A 17,441-nucleotide genomic window follows, 5' to 3' on the forward strand; every position below is an offset into this window, starting at 1 on the left:
AGTTCCTGCCCTTGGTCTGTGATGGAGAGAGCTGCTGTTTCGCTCTCGAGCTGCACAGCAGAGATGGTAAATGAATAGATCTCTTCTGAGGAAGCAAGAGGTGAAGAGCCATTGTTTTTCTCACTCATTCCCATCCTGTGGAGACCAGAAACATGTGCTTTGCTGTCCCTGCATTCTGGCCTTTCCTCAACCTGCCTGCCTGAGTGAGCGAGCGGGCCTGGTCTGGCCCAACTCTACCCTGACCAGCTGTTAAGGCAACAGAACACCACTAAGTAGCTGGCACCAGGGGAAGGGTTTTGCCTTTTTAGTACCCAGTGTGTAATTAGTGCTTGATGTCTTCAAATTAAGAGCATTAATGGAGCTAAATTGTGGATCCCATATGGTACTGCTGAGCACGGCTGCTGTCATTGTCAACAAGATACAGCGTGCTCTCTTCTTTAATTTTTGTCAGCAGAGGGTTCAGTGTGTCGGCAAGGCCCAAGTTTCCCTTCTTGCCTAGAACAATACGTCTAGCTGGGAGTCAAGTACATCAGGTTTCTCTATCAACGTAGCAGGCCGTTTGCTTAACCTCTAGCTAGAACTCTGAGGAGGAAGGCTTGGAACATGGAGACAATTTTGGCAGGAGGAGGAAAAAGGGCCAGGAAGGAGACGGGGATCACGTGTCAGAGGCCACAGACAGTCTGAGCTCTGAAAAGGACAAGAACAAGCGGAGTAAAATCAAGGAAGTGTGAGTGTCTGTAGGTGGATGGGTGTTACTGGCAAACACTGAGACCAAATGCTACTGAGGCCTTTGGTTGCTGGTGCTCAGAGGTGATGTAGTGTGATAGCAAATGTGGTTGTATCGCCATGTGGGACCACTTGAATGAGGCCTAGTTGTTTAATTGTTACATTAGATACTTTGCTTTAGGGTTGATTGTAATGTGTGTACACACTTCTAATTTTTCTGTTTTAATCCTCTAGGAAAGAACAGAGGTCTTCCAGGAGTTCCTAAAATCCAAGACCGGCATCTTGCTTTGCACTGTAAGTAACTTAGAGTCCCTCTGCAGCTCCATGATAATGGGCCCGCCTGGTATCTAATGGTAGAACAGCGAACTTGGCACTGAGCTGTAATTCCAGCTCGCTGTCTGACCTTGAGGAAAGTCGTCTCCTTTTTCTGCATTTCACATTAAATAAGGACTGTTGCCGTCTTTGCTAGCTATTGTGTGATCTTTTGCTGTAAGGCACAACAAGCAGAAAAAGTGAGTATCATGCATAAGAGCCTCTACGTGTTTTGCATGGCCTTATGTTTCTGCAAAAATCTGTTCATTTGAAGCTGGAACCTTGCCCTCTATGTGCAGTCAATAGAAAGCAATCCTAATTTGTAGCATGCCCCGTAACTGCCAGGTAAATTGGATGCAATGTAATATTTCCCATCTTAATGACTACCCCAAGGTTAAAAACAAAAACCTGCGGGGATGGAAGGGAAGCCCAACCAGAGAACGGTGTCATTAGAAATGCACACGCTCTGCTGCTCTCCATGCTTTGCCCTTCAAGCTTCCTTCAAGGGTGCTGACGGAGAAATTCTTGTCCTCTACTGAAGTTTGCTGGCACCCTTGTGTTGTGGTGGCACCTTCCACTTCTCGTTTCTGACCTGTCGGTGCCACAGCTAGCCTGCTGCAGTGGTGCAGAAGGCTGCACGATTTGCTCTCTAATAGTGGCAGCTGTTGATCTGAAAATGTGTGAATCTTGGCGATTTCTACCCACCGCAAACTTGTAAATTACAGCGATCGGGAGTAATTAGAGCTGAGAAAACCTCTCTAGCTCTGAAATGACTCCTGTTCTTGCAGCACATTGTTCTTAAAGGAAACTAGTTGCAATTTTTTCCAGAAACCGGGGGCAATTTCATGCCCACAGTATGAACTAGGACTGCCACGTATATAGGAGTGTTTGACATAGCATTGGCAATTTACGTATTGTATCACCTGTAAAAATATACTTCTTACCTTCTCGTCTTGGTCCTGTTTGTGTGTACAGTCTTTACAATGATTTGATCAAGGTCAAAATGTATCTTTGCAATGCATAAGTGTAACGGTAATTTGGTTTCCCTGTGTGTGGAGATAATACTTCAGTGTCTCAGTCGAGGAGGGTAGCAAAGCTTAGTCATTCACTGGTGCAGATGAAGTATTTTGAAGATAAAAAGAGTCTGATAAATGCTGAATGCTAAACAGGTGAACTTTTTTATCCTTCATGCACATTCTGTCTATAACTGAGAAATTTCAGGGACATCTCTTGTTACTGAAATTTCACTTAGTATCTTTCTAAACTCGTTAAATGGCTCAGTTTTAGACAAAGATAAAATAGAATCATTGCAATCACTCCTGTGTCTTTCCTGGGTTAGACAATTTGGAGACGAGATGCAGCCTGTAGCAGGAAAAATATGACGGGGTAGGAAGAAAGAGAAGTTAGATAAAGAAATCCCAGTGGACGGGATTCCCCTCTTGAGACACTGGAGATGTGGCGTGATTTCCTGCCGTGCCACAGACTCTGTACGAGTGGATGTGGAATTGTGATGACAAGGCAAGCAGTCACATCAGCTGAGCAGCGATAGTTATGTGTTTGCTCCTGACCTGCCACAAATGGGAGGTAATGTGAATTAGCCTTGGTCACAGTGAGGAGAGTAGTGTAAGGCGATGCATTTATTGTAATCCTACTTCATTGCAGTCTGAGCTATTTTGCATTTATTGCAAGGCGGGGATGCAAATCCCGGCAGTTACAGTTGCTGTGGCTCAGCTGGCACATGGCTGGCATGTTAAGCGCAGTAAGTTGTATGTCTAAGTCCAAAATCTCTCTGCGCTTCAGCTCCCCGTCTGTAAAATGGGGATAGTAGCACTGTTCTACCTTACAGAGATGTTGGGAGGACAAATGCATTGAAAGCAGGAGGTGGCCTGTTACCACAGTAATGGGGACCATATGGACACCTTAATATAGAGATACACTTTGCACTAGTCCCACATTACAGGTGCCTCCCCAACGCAGATGTCCAAAGGGCAGCCAGGCACTGTGACCACCTCCTGCCTCCGAGGGCACTGCTTTTTTCTGACGCTTTTTTTCATGTCAGCAAAAACCTTCTGCGGTAAGATGGTTCCGTTCTCTTCCGTGCAAAACAGTGTTTAGTGCCCACAAAATTTTGAAACCTGGCTCACAAAAGAGCAACACAAATAATGTTACCGTCCTTTCCTTGTCCCTTATGCCATGTTCTCCACCCATCTTTCCGCTCTAGTAAGCAATGGGACCTGCTGTTCCTTTTATTAATTTGCTCCATGTCACATGTATATTAGTATATTGTATAAAATATTTTTTGCAGGCAAAATAAGCTGGCAGACAAGAAAATAAAGAAGGGCTGTGTATCTCAGAGGGTCTCATCCAGATTTATTTCTCTCTCCTTCGCTGAAGTTCTTTGCGGCTTCCTTTGGGATGTGCCTTTTAAACAAGTTCATCTCTTCCAGGGAGAGAGGAAAGATCATTTGGAGATTGTTTGCTGTTTACTCAGTCACGCTAACTCATCTTGCCAGTTTTCTGGCGGCCCCAGCCAAGAGCTTTCGCCTCTGACAGCTTCTGTGCTCTCTCCTTCCTCCTCTGATTACGCAGCCCAATCTGTCACCCTGCCGACGGGGGTCTCTACCCTGCTGATGGCTTTCCACACTCGGCAGTAATGACTTTTGGCAGGCCGGGAAGGCGCGAGAGCTTCTTCCCCAGCTTGGAGAGCCGTTAGGCCCTCTCTGCCTGTTAGCTAAAGCACTTTGTGAGGTTCTTTGGTAAATAAATGAGTCATTTTAATCCAACTGACAGCCTGGCACCTGAGCAAGCTGCCTTCCATCTGTACTTCTAGGCCTCATGTAGGCAGCCAATTGTCAAGCTCAGGGCCTTCAAGACCTCACCATTGAGTGTCTTTCAAAAGCAACTTTAGCAATTTCCTTTGCCCTAATTAGATTGTGTGCGAGGCCCTTACAAAAGTTTTGTGGCCGTGTTGGCTCACATATTCTGCAGCAATGCGCCTCACTTTCTGTGTGGTGCTTTTGCCCTCTGTTCCCTCGCACCCACCCGTCTGTGCCTCACCACCCCCATCCCAGGCCACGAGGACAGGATGGCGACACCAGTTTTTAGGAGCAGAGATTTCAGTGTTTCTGCAAGCCCTCAGGAACGTGGTTAAGGCTTCAGATTATGGTTTGGTCGGCGTCCGGGTTTTCTTTAAAATCGCACTGCAGTAGTTTCTTTCTTCTTGCTCCTGTGAGAGGGCCACTCACTTCTCCTTCCCACCATCCATTGACAGGAATCAGCGGTGACGTGCTGAGGTGTCATATTCTTGATTTCCCTTTTATTGAGGAATGGTTATGTAAGGCCACGTGTGGAAGGGGGAATGCTGTCTGGGGCAAAGGAAAAGGAGGGAGGGTAGTAAATTGGAAATCTGTTGGGCTTCCTGAAAGAGTGTTGGCAGCAGGTTAGTGCTTCTGCTTAGGGAATAAATGTAGTGCTAGCAAAACTGGATAATTGTTGCTTGAGCTGTGTTCTGTTTCCCGGCATGGTGACCCAGAAGTATTTTTCTAAAGATCTGAGAAGCAAGAAGCTCTTGGGCTCTGCCAGCAGAGGAAGGCAAATCAGCTCAAACTTTTTATCCTAATTCTACCTTGCTGCTGCCTACCAGGGTCTTTGAGGAAAAGGAGCTACAGGAGACGCAGGTGGACTGATACTGAGGAATCTTTGAGAGTTTGCAAAACACTCCAATTACCAGTAAATCCCAAGATACTTCTGAAAGAAAGCCAAGCTAAACCCCAAGAGAATAGCTGCTGATATATGTCAGTAACAGCTGAATGGAGTTGGTGGCATTGTGAAAGCAGAAGTGAATACAAGGCTGGCGATGGGAGAGCCTCCTCCTGAAATGTTGTCCCTGGCTTTTTATGTTTTTGGTTAACCTTTCAACTTCCCTGCTTCCTTTGGCCAATGTACTTGGGAACAGCGCTGTCTGTGGCAGTGGTTTCACAGCCAGGGGTATTAAGAAAAGTTATCTTAGAAGAGGAGGGAAATAGTCCTGATGGGTGAGGGATGGCCCCTTCACTTCCCTGTGCTGGAGGTGCCTGCTCGTGACCGCAGGGACAGCTTGGCTACCTGCATATTTTGGGTAGACTGACCCTGTCCCAAGGTCAGAGCCCTCTGATCAGCCACAGCCCTGCCTAGACTGCTCGCTATGAGAGAGAGCACGGTGTAGGAAAAGACCAAAGGCTTGTCAGCGTGGAAGCACGTAACAGAACCAGCAAAAGCAGAATCAGGCATCAGCACTCCTGTCTGATTGTGCTGTAGAGTTTATAATCTTGTTATCCTGGTAACTGCTGTACACGTTCCCCGACTTCTCTAGATTTATTTTCTCCAACCTCCTTTAAATGGCTTTTTGTACATCTGCTCATCTGACTCTGGGAACAAGTTGTTTCTTAATGAGCGTGCTGGAGCTAAAGTGTGTATTATTTCAGAGTGGGCGCTGTGGAAAGTGTCTCCTCTTTTACTGCAGTTGGAGCCACAAAGCAACCTGGCTAGTGCTTATGGGAAGGCCTTTGCTGCCAAAACATCAGCTTCCTAGTCTTTTAACGTGTGTGGGAGTTGCATGAAAACACTTCAGTGGGTGGCTGACACATTTTTAGTACATTAAGCTCCTGCTTACGTTCTTAATATATTCTATTTTGCAACTAGCTAAAAGATACACGTGTTCCAAAACATTTCCTAACAGAGTTAAATCTGCACACCTGCTCTGTTATTGTGCGTGGTGAATGTAAAATCCAAGGAGTATGTGAGGACATTACTAATGAACAGAAAATCAAGAAGGCAGATCGAACCACGTTTGCACTCTCTCTCCATTTTGAACACTATTTAAACTCTCTTTTCTCTTTGAAAGGATATATTTTTTGAGCTGCACTGGCTGTGGATAACTAAAGGGTCTCACTCAAGTCCTTCTGCAAGTTGATGCATTTTCTCACCAGCTGGCACATCAAATAACTCGCCTGAGAGTAGCTTCAGACTGTTTTCTTCAGGGCTGAGTTCTGTTTCTCCAAATCAAAGCCAGACTGGTGAAAATCTAAGGGATAGCTGAAGTCCCCTTCCCTCGAGCTGTCCTTCAGCTTCCTGCAGGTTCTACTAAATTGTTTGTTGGCCTTTTATCACAGGGCCAGGTGACCTGCAAGTCTTCTGCTCCTCAACTTCAGATCATCGCCTAGGAAACAGCTAATTAGTGGTGGTAGGAGATGGGTGTATCTTTGGACATTCTACTCAAGGCCTAGGGTCCTTGATCATTGCTTCGTGGCCATTTGCCTCATTAGCAGCCTGGTTGTTCTTAGGCTCGCCGTAGAGAAAGTCATGCTGAGAAGTAATGTTGCCTTACAGGGGTTTGATTCTGCCACTCTCATTGTTTGGGTAGTAGGTGCTACGAGCAGATCCGTTTTCAGCAGTGACACAAACTGAAGAACTAAAGTATCACTATGGTATCACTTAATGGTATCACTGCCATTACGATAGGTGACTGATATAATGCAAAGGGACCGTAGCAGACTGCTGTAATTCAACACCACTCTCCTGAAATTGATGTTTTTATATCCTCCAAGCTTTGGCCCGTAGCAGTGGAACACTTTCTATTGTATTAGCCTGTTAACAATCTCCCTTGTATTTTAAACCCTTAACATTATTTTTGACCTCTGTCCATCTCTCCCCAAACCAGGCACATAAAAATCCTACTTGCATAGCCAGTTGTCCCAGCATAATCCCCACCCCAGAAGAGTTTGTAATTTGCTGATATCTGCAAAGCATTTTTACAGTAATTTCCTTATTAATTTTAAAGGATGTCGCAGCGCGTGGGCTGGACCTGCCTCAGGTTACATGGATCGTGCAGGTAGGTTTGCTGTGTTTATGTATGTGTACGTATGTATTAAGCGCAGTCTTGCTCAGATGAAATCCCCTTCCAGTCCACATCCCCTTTCTGCAGTTTTGCTTGTCTTTGTGCTGGTGCCTACAGGTGTGAGAGAGCTGCGTGTTCCTGAGTACAGGACCAGGAGTCAAGGCTGACAGTCTGTTTTCCTTCTCAATAACTTGAGTATTGTCAGCGGTGTAATAATGTTCTGCTGGCTGGGAGGAAACACCTCGTGCTTCCCCCCACAGGAAGCTAGATTCTGTGAAGCACTGGCCATCTCTCTCGCAGTTCGGTGTTTCTGATTTTCTGAGATTGGTGGGGAGGCAGTTCCACAAGGAGTTTAAGTGCAGTCCTAATGTTAAACATTGAGTAGCCCAGTACTGTCTGTGCAATGACCTGAATGTTTCGAGTTAGGTTTTGCTGGGTTGGGACTGGGACTGGGTAGCTGTAAGCATTCAGCTTTCAGTAGAACTGCATAGTTCAGATTTTTCTCTTTACAACAAAAACCACCACCAAACAAACAAACAAAAAAACCCACGAACACTGCATTGCTGCTGACAGAAATACTGTCTTTGGGGAGAAAAAAAAAATAAGGGAGATGGATTGAACCTTAAAAATAGCAGCCTGTCATTTCAAAGAGGAAGCTGGGGGCATGAAGCAGATTTCATTTTTGTAAAAGATTTATAATTAAAAGAAAGGTTAGTTGAATTCAGGAAAACTGATCTAGAGATTCTCCTCTATCAAGTGACACCTGGGTAAAAAGAACAGTGCACAGAGCCTCAACAAAACAGCCTTTTAATTTCTACCTCATCCCTTCAGGTAACAAATTTTATTTTAATTTTGTGTTTTTAAAAACAAAAGATTTTGTAGCAGCTAGCTAGTCAGAGAAGGCTGGGGAAGTGAAGTCTTTAATTCCCAGCTCTGTATATTAATATAATTTACCAAAGATACAGTTGCCAGTGTTAGAACGCAGTGCAAATTACCTCAAGCCCTGGGAGACTTCTGTGTGTCCAGAAGGCGAAATCTCAGCTGTCCTGAGAGCTGTGTCCAAGAGCAAGGACCTGCAGGGAGCAATTAGATTGCTCACAGCATCTTACTCACACCTCTAGCCAGTAGAAACTTTGCCAGAGGGCACAGGTATAAACACTAGAGTGGGCTTTGGTTGTTGGTTTTTTTCCAGTTAAACTGCTGAGGGCTCATTTCTAAGCAGTATCTCTGTGCACGTTCATTTTTCCAGGAAAGAGGGGTGGGGGGGAGAATGGGGGGAGGCTAAAGGGAGGGAAATAGGTCACCCTTTATCTGATCTTGCAAATGGCTGGGCATTTTTGATTCCCAGAGAAGTAAACCGGGGGCACCGCTATTTGGGGTGGGATGGAGCTTTAAGCAACGTTTCAATGGCGCCTGGCAGTTATGGGTGGAAAGACAACTGCTGCATGTATCATACGCTGCCTAAAGGACTGGCTTCCCCATCTCTCTTAGGTTTCCTCTGTCCAGTAATGTATCCAGTAACCTATGATTTGGTTTAATTCAAACAAAGCAATTTAGCCCAACTCCACATTTACATTTGTCATGTTTTATTTCACGGCTTTTCTCCCAGATGCAGAGCAGGCAGCTTCTCGCTTCGTACGTATGGGCACTGCTGAGGGTTGTTTGGCTTGAGGTTTTTGTGCGTGGTTTTTTTCTTTTTTTTTTTTTTTTTTGAGGGAAGCAAACAGGTTCCTGACGTGCCTGTACAGAAATAAAATGTAAAAGGCAAAGAGAGACACTGAGATGGGGAAAACTGTCCTATTATCTGAAAGTTGGCCAACGTGTCACATTCACATGTCAAAAAACTGCTGTGGCTGAGGGGGTTGAGTGATGGTTACAGGGATGAGTCCGATGGGCTCTTTCTAAACAGACTGACTCCAAGGCAGGTACAGTGTGTGGGTTTTGCCGAGATCCCCTTGGTTTCGGATGAGCAGGCTGAATGTCTCGTTTATAATTAACACGCTGTGTTCTGTTAATTCCTCCTTTCCCTTCTCGTGTTCCCTTTTTGAAGTATAACGCTCCGGCTTCACCTGCGGAATACATCCACCGGATCGGGAGGACGGCTCGGATTGGCTGTCACGGGAACAGCCTGCTTGTCCTGGCGCCTTCGGAGGCAGAATATGTCAGCTTGCTGGCTTCTCACAAGATTAAGTGAGTCAGAAACGCGAACAAAAGTTTCAGCTCATCCTTGCTAATTAACCTTCCGTGGCACTTTCAGCGGGACTGTAGCTCGCGCAGGTTTTAATAAGAATTTATTAATTCTTGTGATCCAGGACCAGCCCCAGACTAGCAAAAGGAGAGGGGGGAAAGTGTGCGAAAAATCATCAGCCTGACAGATTGTGTGCAGGCGAGTGTGCGTGGCGAGGGGCAGAGAGGAGACGGGAGTCGGAGATCCTTTGCACTCGGTTGTTATCTCCGTGGCCCTGGGTTCAAGCCGTGGCTATGCGGAGATCACAAGTCAAATGAGCCTGTCAAATGCTAACTGGCCATCTGCCTGCATAGCACCATATTGTCAGAGATTGTGCTTTCGCTTCAGGAGAGATCCGGCGGAGAAATAGCTGGGGAGCTGTGGGTCATATCTGGCAGGTAATTGGCCCAGATATGTTGTGTAAGTGGCTTGTGACAGAAATAGTAGAGGCTTTTGCAAGTGGTGAGTGCTCAGTGTGGTCCTGGAAGGCAAAGAGGGCAGCGGACTCAGCAGACCAGAACTGGGGTACGTTTCCCGGCTACCTGAGAAAGCCTCTCTTACGCCGGCTGTAGCTAGGACTGGGGAATAGGCAGCAAGGAGAGCGAGCCAGGCTGGTGAAGGGCCAGCCCAAAGTGCAGTCGGCTCTGCTTGCGCAGTGGTCCCTTTGTGGGGGGAAAAAACCCCTCAGCATTGCTGTTCGGGAGCACTCTCAGGTCCCAAGCCTCCTCGGCAGTCAGCTGGAGATACGTGACTCCCCTTGCTCCCTGCTTTGCTGTCTCTTGGCATTTCAGAACAGCAGCCGAGCGGAGTCCTTTTAGTGTTGTACTGGTGTTGATGGAGCCCTGTAAACTCGTGCACAAATTAGTTCTCTTTTATTTCTCGTGTTTATGTCGGGCGGAGCTGCTTGGAGCTGTATTTGGTTTTGCATCCTTGAAACAAACAAATGTTGGCAGTAAATACAGGCTTATTCTAGGCTGTGAGCCATTTAGTGGTCTAACAAAGAGCCATCCATCATCCCAGGTAACTATCTATTAAGCAGACACCAGCAAGACATGGAGGGCTAAGCTGACAGGGGTTTTTTTCATGTAACAAACAGCACTGACATTTAAAGGTGAAATCCCACATAATTGTGAATTTTTAGTTCCAACCAGAAAGTTTTATTTTTCTATTTTACAGCATTTGGGCAAGGGTTGGGGAAAGGAGAGGGAAATTTCCCTCCTTTTTTTTTCCCCAATTATAAATGTTAATGCTTTTATCCGATTTTTTTTTTAACAAGTTTAAGGAGCAGTGTCAGTCACCCACGCTGGTAATTATATCTGCTAAGGAGACCTGTTGTTGAGCCAGCCGCCGTTCGTCAGGCATCTGGAGAAGACTGTGCTCAGTGTGTGGAGGGAGGTTTATGTGGATGTTTTTTCCTCTACTTCTCAAATCACTACAGCCAAACAACTCTGGGGACGGTCTTTTCTTGTTTGTTTGTTTTATGTTCTTCATAAAACGCGCTGCCCCGGAGAGAAGGGACTTCCCAAAAAAGGAGTGTAATTTTCCTCCTTTGACCCCTGTCTTCAGATGGAAGGAAATGAGTGTCTAATTGGCATGGGTGGGCGATTCGGCCTGGTTGCAGTCATGTGTCCTCTGCTCTTCCTATATGGTGTGAGAAGGGGCAGCGGAACAGAAGAGAGAGCTGATGAATTACAGAGAAGATGCGGGAAGGCAGCTCGAAGCTAAAGGCAGCAAGTGCCATCAGCACAAATTGCCGTTACCCTTCATAAACAGAGCATTACGGTGATAATCCTGACAATTTAATTCAGTGCGATGGTGAAAGACAGCATGTGTCGGACGCTCTCCGATCCTCTTAAGCGCTGATAATTTTTGTTTCTTTATCCTGAGTCCGTGTGGCTTTTGATTCGGACTGCGCAAGTTACCGGACTTTGCATTTTGTTTTAGTTCTTGGCTTCAATTTGCAGTCTGTTGTTTCTTACTGGGGATGAGTGTGTTGTGAATTGTTCTTTAATTTTTTTTTTCTTTAAATGAAATTCCTGCTGGGTTTATTGAAATGTAAATACTTCATAAAATATGTATTTCTAAGAAAACAAAGCGTGAGACGGGTCCTCACCGGCTTCGGTTGGTGTAAATGAGTAGTTCCCGTGCCGCACTGATTTGCAGTGGATGAGGATCAGACCCAGAGTTTTTTCTTAAACCCCTCCACCCACCCCAGCATGCTTGGGAGTAAGTCCAGAAATGTTGAGGGTTGGAAGTAATGAGAGCAGACGTGGCTTTGTTCCTGGATGAAAATCCACTTCGGAATTAGGGATGACTGCCTTTGAAATTGGAAATCGCTCGCAATTAATTTTCACCGGTACCTGAAGCCTCTCCTTGGCTTCCACTGTGGAAAAGCAGCATTAGCCTTTGCCAAAGCGATCTCACTTTGGCTCTGCTGAGATCAGTAATTCCCGATGGGTCTCAAGAAAGCTGCGTGCCTCTCTGTAACTTTCTTTTCAATCTTTGTGTGGCTTGAAGCTGTGGCTCCTCTACCCGACTGTAAACGCGTATGTACACGCACGCTGATGTTTAGTGTGCATTTTCCCACCCCACCCCCCGTTTTTTTTAAAAAGGTTAGACTCCAAAATGTTCTGTCTCGCCTCTACACATAACTAACAGATTTTCCTTCAAAGGCAGAAGGCGAGAAGCAGTAGAAAGTCAGCGAGATTTACTTTTTTTTTTTCTCTTTTTGCTTATGTCTCTCTTAGTTCCTTCAACTGCAATCTAGCGGCGCCTGCCTCGACAGCTATCGGATAATTTCTTTATCTCCTAACGGCGGCCTAACTAATTTATAAAGGCAAACGCATCACCGTGAAGGCACGAGTCATTTCTCTCCCTTCCCCGCGCCGTGCTCTCCCCCCTCCTCGCCCGCTCCCCTCGCCTGGCGCTCCCCGCTGCGAAGCAGGTTCACAGATCTGTTAGGCTGCGAGCTGGCGGCGCGCCAGGGGAGGGGAGGATCGGCGAGGGGGTGACATTTCAGACAAATCAATGTCAGGGGGGTTGACGTTTTCATTCAGCGCCGCGTCAGAGCAACCTTTTGGGGGAAGGGGAGGTACGCTTCTTCGCTCGCTTAAGCGGTTGCCGTTCATGTTTTAATTTACTGTTACACTTCTCAAAAACAAACAGAGAGACCCTCAGTTGGCTTTTTATGCTCCGTTTCCCCTTCTCCCCCATCGCTCCCCCGGCCTTTCTCGGCGGCCTCAGCGGAGGAATCTGCTCTGTTGAGTCCCAGCTGCACAAGGATGGGGCTTCTCTCCCACGCAGGGCATCTCTTGGCCACACCGGCCTTTCCCTTCCAGGCTGTGTGACTGTTTCTCTGGACCGTCTCTTCCCTTCCTTGTGTCGTGGTGATGAACTGGCTGAGGTTGAAAATGCAGATTGCAGGGAAAAAAGGGTATTCGTTGCTTAAACAGGGAAGGGGTGGGGAACAGGCCAGGATCACAGTATCCGGTAATGAAGAGTATGGTAAAGAATTACCTGTTCCTTCTGGTCAGGGGTTTTGTGATCTCTGAGTGAAGAGGAAGGGGAGATCCTTGTTACAGTCTTCCTGCGCTTCACAGAAAGTCATCAGTGCCTCCTTTCAGAAGCCACGTACACCTGTCTGACCGTATGAGAGCTGTTAGGCCCCCAAGATTTACCTCTTCCTTAAACTGTTGTAAACCCTAATGAACGCCTCGGTTTCCGTGCATTATTTATAATTCATTCTGGTATAAAAAGGAAAAGAATCTCTTTTCTAGAGATGACCTTTGCCCATCGCTGAAGTGCAGCAACTTGAAGATTGGGGCTCCCAAACTTTAGCTTTTATTTTCTGAGTAATTCCCTTGGAAATGGGACCCAGTTTGGATGCAGCTGTAATATTAATTGCCTGAAGCTGCACAGCTGTTCCTGTGCTGTGTCACCTGGCGTGTGTGTGCCCCACAAGACAGCGTTAAAGAGGACAAAGAATATCTAGTCTCATGTAAATGCATCTCTAAATGGGACCACTCGCATGCTTTAAAATGAAGCGGGTCCTTAAGCGTTTGTGGTATCTGGGCCATAACAGTACCCAGCAGTGTTCTGCAAGCTGGACTGGAGAATAAATCATCTGGTTGAATCTACAGGAAGAATGTGAGCCGACAGAATGAAAATAAACGCCCAGTGTGAAACCTGGCTAGGACAGCTGACTGAGTCGCCTGTGTTTAAAAAATAAATAAATAAATAAAATGTGTTGGGTCCCTAATGGGCAGGGCTTTGGCTTTGCACTTGAGAGGAGAGGGAAGGTGAGTTCTCAGAATGGGGAAGGAAATCAAACCACTTATTTGGCGTCAGAAGTGGCTTTTGAAGCTATAAATGAGTGGGAGAGCATGTCCGTCAGGAACTGTGTTTCTGAGCCCTGACCCAGGCAATGTAGCAAAAGGTTGGGACGATGTAAAATGTTGTGGGAGAGAGGTGTGATGGGACCAGCTGGAAGGAAGCTGTGAGAGGTGGCTTCATGGGAAAAGTTCCTTGGGATCCTGTTGTTTCTCTCTGAGTCAGTGTGAGAGGAAGGAGCTGCGTCTTTACACGGCTTTAGTTCTAGGTCTGTAGCTTTGTGAGCATGGCCACTAACGTGGGTGGAAAATACTGTGTGTAAACGTCAAAACACACTGTTCCTCTGAATGAGGGTTGAGCAGTGTCTCTGGTCTTTAAGAGGATCCAGGAGCTAAATCAGGGGAGACGAGATGTAGGAGAAGCAGAAAAGTAAACTTGTTCTGGCAGAGCTGAGAACACAGCAAAGTGAGAGCAGCACATCTTTCTAGCCTGTATGTGCATGTCTCACGTCAGGCTCTTTCTCACGCTTGCACAAGCAACAAAATCCAGACATCATCTGCTCCCTGCCCATGGCATCTAATGGACAATGAAATCTTTGACGTCCTTTTGGGCTCAAAGTGGAGGTTACACATCTTATTGTTTCTAGCTATAAAGTAAATCTACGTGAAGCGTTAGTGTTATGAGGTGCTTGAACTCTATACTGAGTTTCTTTTACTGGAAAGCCAGTAAAAGAAAACTAAATGTTTCCTGATTGGCTTGGTGCTTTTCAGTGCAAGGAAAGAAAAATTAAGGAAACAACAGAAATATAATTAAAGGCCCGGACTTTTTCGGTAGTTAGTTATGCTGGTTGAGAACCAAGGAGCCTTTCAGCGGACTGTTATTTGTATGCCACCCTCAGCTATTTTGATGCCCTGTTGGAATCGGATTGTTTATTAGTGACTAATAATGGTGACAAGATTGTTGGTAAAATGTTGTCTCTGTTCCAGTGAAAGCACCAGTTCAGCTGGAGTGGAGATTTCCTATTAGTTACGTTTTTAGAGTTGCTAGGGGAGTCGCTGAGGTAAGACCTCATGTATTTCAGGGGTAAATGCTTAAGTTGAACATGTAAATCTCAGTCTTCTTGCAATCCATTATCAGCCTGCAGTTTGTTACATGCTATGTTTTAAAATGTAGAAGAAATCATTGACATTTGTTTTTCTTTGTTGCTTCACAGTGTCTCAGAGATAAAGATGGAGAAGGTATTATCCAGCCTGATGAAAGACGATCGCTTCAAGTTGCCCAGACCAAGAAGCAAGGTGAGTTATTCTGCTGATTTGGAATTGCTGCAATTTTCATTTACCAGTTAAGCATCGTAAATATTCCTCCCTTAGCTTCCGTCTTTACGGTATGATGGTTGGTATATCCATCATGTCAGGCAATGCAAATAATCATGGAACTGCCTTAGATCACAGTAGCCCAGTGAAACTGCTTTAAACTGCTGCCCCCCAAAACCAGTTCCTTCTAACTCTTCAGCAAATATTTTTTAGTAGACAACTAAGCTTTCTAACTGTAAAAGCTTTATTTTTTTTCCCACAGTGTTTCTGTTCTCCTTGGGTTTTCTGCATTAAAATACTGTTGGAGATTACAAATATCACAAAACTTTTCTGAAGGAACGAGCAAAATGTATTTGGTGTTGTGCTCTGTAGGCTTTTAAATTATTGTCTGTATTTACTTGGAGCCTGAAACAAAGCTCTCTGTGTTGACAGTCACCTTTTCATTGACTTTGGCAAATTTTGGGTCTGCCACCAGTTTGCTAATTCACAGAATTCAGCCATTTGCAGGTGACATCTTTGGTGTTTCTGCATTCTTGCAAATTAAATCTTCCAAGAACCCTTGTTCTGAATGGAAGTCAAGAGCGCATCAAGCATGATGCAGCAAGTGTTTTGTTTTTTTGTTTGGTTGTTGTTCTGTCTGCTTGTTCTTTGTTTTAACATGTATGAGCCTACAACCTGCCCAGTACCTTCTCAGATGACTGTTAAGAACTGTGGTGATTTATGTAAAGATGCTTTTAAAGATGTTCACTTTTCCTACGTGCCCTATGCTTCACAGAAAGCTGCATCTGTAGCTCATGTGAGATACAGCTGTATATAAAGGTCTTAATTTTTCACTGAAATCAGCCTGTAATGCTTATATTTTAAATGTTTGGAATGTGTTTCGGATACAGCCTCTTAGGTTTTTTAGCAAGTATGTAAAAGTGCAGTTACGCTGTTTTAATGCAGAAGTTATTTTAAATAGCTTTTTTTGTGAATAAGTACTTTCCTTTTCTCCTGAGTTGTGCTTGTAGGTAGGTAACTGAGTTTCCTTTTGGAGAGTTTTTCAACAATTAAATCTACAAAGTTACTGCACTTTAGGTTTGTTACTGACATGGGACAGAATGTTACCTGTTCCAGGCCCGAGGACAAGTGTAATTTCACAGGAAGTGAGCAAAATAGAGAACGTGGTTTGGTATTTTCATTTTTTTCTTCTTTTTCTCTGGAAAATGACAGTTTGGTTTTTGAAAGTGGCAGGACAAACTGCATGCTGAATGTTGTTGAATGTCAGAGCTCAGTACTTGAGGAGGTACGAAAGCATTGATCCATTTCCAAAATTCTCACCTAAACATCTCAATGCCTTTGTATCCTTGCCTTTGGATCAGGAATATAAAGCTAGCAAAGCTGTTTGTCACCAGGACCGATCAGATCGGTATTTCTACCATGCTTTCAAATTGTAAGATACTCTGCACATTTCAATGTAGAACATTCTGATTTAAATACTCGTATTCTGCCTTCCTCGCTTTACTCAACAGCAACAAAAAAAAATGAACAAACAAAAAACAACCCCAATTTGAAAAGTAGCTGTTACTCTCATTTCTTTTGCTGGGTAGTGCTGCCTAGGCATGCCCTGCCATGCCAGCTGCTGTACATGAGCACCAGTACAGAAGGAGTTGGTTCCTTTCACTTGCAGTCAAAGGTGGGATTGAACTCCTGTATTCCCTCTGCCTTCAAAGTGAATGGAATTTTGCTGTTGACTTCACTGGAGCTGAGGTACATCCACTGTGTCTGTAGGATAGTCCGAATCTGCTGCAGGGACTTAGAAATACAAAATTACCTATTTTTATGTGACTCAGAATCTTAAAGAATAGAGACTGAGAAATAGAGTTTCTCTTTCTGGAAAAAAAAAATCTATATAATGGGGATGAAATTACCATAGGCCTGTCAATATCAAATAGATACCTTCAGGAATTACTTGAAAAATATATTAAATGCAATCAAGAATTCATTCAATTTGTTAAGATTTGTATTTTACTGCCATCAGAGGCTCTATAAGTGCTCTGTAATGCTTTCTCAGATGCTGCAGGGACGTGTTGATGAGTTTTAAGGGAGGTTAATCTCTATTAAACTCCCTAAGTTTGCTGTAAAGCCAGTAGAATAAGCTGGGAATGCAACGGACGCTGCATAGGACAGAGTGATTGAGGACTTGTTGTTACGCGGAGCTGAACCCGATCCATTTGTGATGTTGCCGTTCGAGAGCGAGTTAGCTTTGCTTATCAGCTCTCGGCGTGTTGAGTCATGTATATATTATGGTGGTGCACACAGGAACCTCATTATAATGCTCTTCGGTTCTCATTGCCTCAACTGAAGTCCATTATAAGTACCCCGTTGGAACATGCATTTTTTGGGCTTCTGTGTGCAGCCAGGGAGCAAGCTGAAGTGCCTGTAAAATGTATATTTTATATTTAGGTGTATAAAATATATATGTGGCTATGTCTGGGTGTGTGAATGTTCACCTGCCTACAAAGAGAATAAATTTGATCTTTCAACTTTTATGGAGGGGGGCAGGGGGACTTGGCGAGTTCTAGAGAAGGTGTGTGGAGGTTAGTAAAAAGTTGTTATTAAAACAAAATCCTTCATTTTGTTTTGAAGTATAATGGAAGCAGGAGATGTTACAGCCTGT

General features: G+C 44.8%; 1 protein-coding gene across 6 annotated transcripts in view; it reads left to right on the forward strand.

The window, feature by feature from the left end:
- Positions 1-17,441, forward strand: part of DDX31 (DEAD-box helicase 31) — a 47,812-nt gene that overhangs the window by 11,421 nt on the left and 18,950 nt on the right. For all 6 annotated transcript variants that reach the window (XM_066980674.1, XM_066980668.1, XM_066980670.1 and 3 more), the window contains 4 exons: positions 961-1,020; positions 6,857-6,907; positions 8,964-9,103; positions 14,683-14,764. In XM_066980674.1, the coding sequence (XP_066836775.1) occupies positions 961-1,020; positions 6,857-6,907; positions 8,964-9,103; positions 14,683-14,764 (333 nt within the window). The remainder of the gene's footprint in view (positions 1-960; positions 1,021-6,856; positions 6,908-8,963; positions 9,104-14,682; positions 14,765-17,441) is intronic.

The sequence above is a fragment of the Anser cygnoides genome, chromosome 20 (genome assembly GCF_040182565.1).
Source record: "Anser cygnoides isolate HZ-2024a breed goose chromosome 20, Taihu_goose_T2T_genome, whole genome shotgun sequence".
Lineage (NCBI taxonomy): Eukaryota > Metazoa > Chordata > Aves > Anseriformes > Anatidae > Anser > Anser cygnoides.